The sequence below is a fragment of the Hordeum vulgare genome, chromosome 6H (assembly GCF_904849725.1).
Source record: "Hordeum vulgare subsp. vulgare chromosome 6H, MorexV3_pseudomolecules_assembly, whole genome shotgun sequence".
Classification (NCBI taxonomy): Eukaryota; Viridiplantae; Streptophyta; class Magnoliopsida; order Poales; family Poaceae; genus Hordeum; species Hordeum vulgare.
In genome coordinates, this window is record NC_058523.1 from 483701793 (window position 1) to 483704350 (window position 2558).

The window sequence follows — 2558 nt, forward strand, 5'->3', positions numbered from 1 at the left end:
CTCATATTAGGATGGAAAGTAGAGAGTGTCTTTTCAATGAGATCCACATCCGAAACTGCACTATTGCAAAATCTCAACTTAGAGTTGATTTGATGCACAACAGAATTGTACGCTGCAACGGACTTAAAATCCTGGATACGGATAAGTGCCCATTCTCTTTGCGCTTCACGCAACATCACCAACCTTTGTTGATCATAACGCTCCTTTAAGGAGTTCCACAATGATAGAGGATTTTCCTCCATCATATACTCTTCTTTCAGAGCAGGATCAAGGTGGTGTCGAATGAAGTGCAAAGAAGCATACTTTGCCGTATGTGCGATAGCAGGAGTACCTTGAGTAGGTGTGGTTATAGTGCTGATCAGATTCCTGGCCGCCAAGTTAATCTTGACATCCATGGCCCAGGTCAGATAATTTCTGCCATCAATGGCAAGCTCAGCAAATTCCTTCTTGGATATGTCAGCCATATCCTGCATGAAAAATATCATGCGCATTAATTTACACTCATGTAAATTAATTGTGTGTAAAATAAAATGCTTGATTAAATATAAAGGTCTAGGAAAAGCCTAAGCAACCCAAAATATGACTGACTACAAAAGATAATCACCATGAAATGGCGTAGATCTTTGTTTTGTAGAACACATAGAGGTAATCACCACAAAGTGGCGTAGACACTCGTATGGCGATTTTTATGCCATAATATGTGTGCTTTCATTTTTTGCTTTGAGGTAATCACTACCAAGTAGTGCAGACCTTAATCTCATGGTACTTTGCACAACCTTGTGTTATTTAAAACACTTTGAAGGTAATCACCATGTGGTGTAGACCCCACAGTCATGAACAAAGCATACATTGCATTAGATGCAATCCATAACATATATGCAAAAACTGAAAGTAGTCATATAATTTTCAAGCATAATCAACATGTAGCAATTAAAAATTGCATCCATAAAAACATGTTGACATTTCATAAGAAGACATTACATAGTACTATGTTAGAAAATATTGACAAACACTTATGTACAAAAACTGAAAAAAGCTAGAAGTTAATTAGAAAAGATAACGAAAAATAATGACAATAGGCTACCATAGTACTGCCTACTATAGTGGCTAAGCCACCTATCCTTTTCGTTTTTTATTCTTTTTTTTTCTTTGCTGCTCGTACAGCATGGGCTAGTGCCCACTAGCCAAACTAGGCCTAGCGTGATGGATGTCGACCAGCCATACAGACGCCCAAGAGGATAAGGAGGCGATGGGATGTTCCTGGTTCCCAGCGACTAGTCGTCCTCATCCATCTCAAGCGGTGGCTGTCGGCACCACCACCACCAACCTCCGCCACCGGCGACTGTCTTTACTGACGCGAGGCAGAAGGCCCCAACGCAGCGTCCTCCTCCTCTGAAGAAGATCCTCCAGGAAGGTGTGTCCCGGGCGTGACTCCATTGGAGTGCCCATTGGCCAGCCCGAGATTCACCGCGCGGCTGCGCTGCAGCACAGCGCGCGACACTATGTGCCAGCGGCGGGGCGCCGATGGGCCAGTGGAGCTGCTCGCCGAGTTGTCGAAGACGTCCCCGAGCGCAGCAGCCCGCGCGGGGAGGCACAGCCCGAGGCTAGCGCTCGACGAAGAAGCCCCAGCGCCGGCCGCCTCGTGCGCCAGCGTCGGAGACGGAAGACGTGGGGAGTCCGGCTGCGCAGGCTCCACGGGCGGCAGAGGCGGCCCATGTTCGGCCTCCTCCTGGACCTCATAATCCTGTGGCGAGGGTGGCTGCAGGACCATCCATGGCCCCCAACCATGCACCGGGCACAGACGTGGTGGTGGAGGAGCCGCGAGATCCGGCTCAATGTCGACGTCCATTGCATCGTCCGCGGGCTCCATTACCTCGTCCGCGTACAGGTTTGGAGCGGCTGGTCCGGCAAGAATCCAGGCCGGGAGCGGTGCCGCCGCCGGCATGGCCGGTTCAGGCGAAGCACCAGAAGGCCCGACACCAAAGTGAGCACCAAGGCCTTGGGCGCCCTGTCCAAGCCTTGGTCCATGGCGACGCCGTCCATAGAGACGGAAACCAGCCCGGCGGCCTCGGAACCGACGAAGATCACGGGTGTTGCGGTTGTGGCGGCGTAGCCCGCCCACACCATGGCGGCGACGACGGCTCTGACGACGTCGACCGCCGTCATGAACAAGGCGCAGGAACAAGGACAGAAGACCACGAGGCATCTCTCACCTTTCCCTTTCTTCCTGTCTCAATCCTTTCCCGGCGATTGTCGCCGGCGTAATCTGCCTATGCGTGATCTGGGCAGAGACAAGTGCTGATAACGTGTTTAGAATGAACTATCTCTTTCATTGATGATCTGTGAAGATTAAATACACACGGAACCGTCGCCACGAACGGATGCGTCCGCTCGTGGGGGTCGTGGGAAAACCGCCGCGTCGGTTGGATAGGAACCGCACGAAGCGTTTCTGTACAAGGGAGGATTATTTCCTAATTAACATAATTAGTTTAAATCCTAACAATTACACCCCCTCTCGAACAGGATAGTAGAGCAGCACGGGAAGTTGTTCCTGTGGC

At 50.4% G+C, this 2558-nt stretch overlaps 1 protein-coding gene across 1 annotated transcript; it reads left to right on the top strand.

Moving 5' to 3' along the window:
- The first annotated feature begins 1207 nt into the window (after positions 1-1207).
- Positions 1208-2265, top strand: LOC123405649 (translation initiation factor IF-2-like). Its single transcript, XM_045099260.1, has 2 exons — positions 1208-1361; positions 1652-2265. Exons 1-2 carry the CDS (start codon positions 1208-1210, stop codon positions 2263-2265), a joined length of 768 nt encoding a protein of 255 aa, XP_044955195.1.
- The last annotated feature ends 293 nt before the right edge of the window (positions 2266-2558 follow it).

Excerpts from the sequence above, each read along its gene's own strand:
- LOC123405649 (XM_045099260.1), top strand. The coding sequence starts at position 1,208 with ATGTCGACCAGCCATACAGACGCCCAAGAGGATAAGGAGGCGATGGGA. Across the intron at positions 1,362-1,651 it reads ACTGTCTTTACTGACGCGAG|CGTCGGAGACGGAAGACGTG; the intron begins GCAGAAGGCCCC and ends CTCGTGCGCCAG.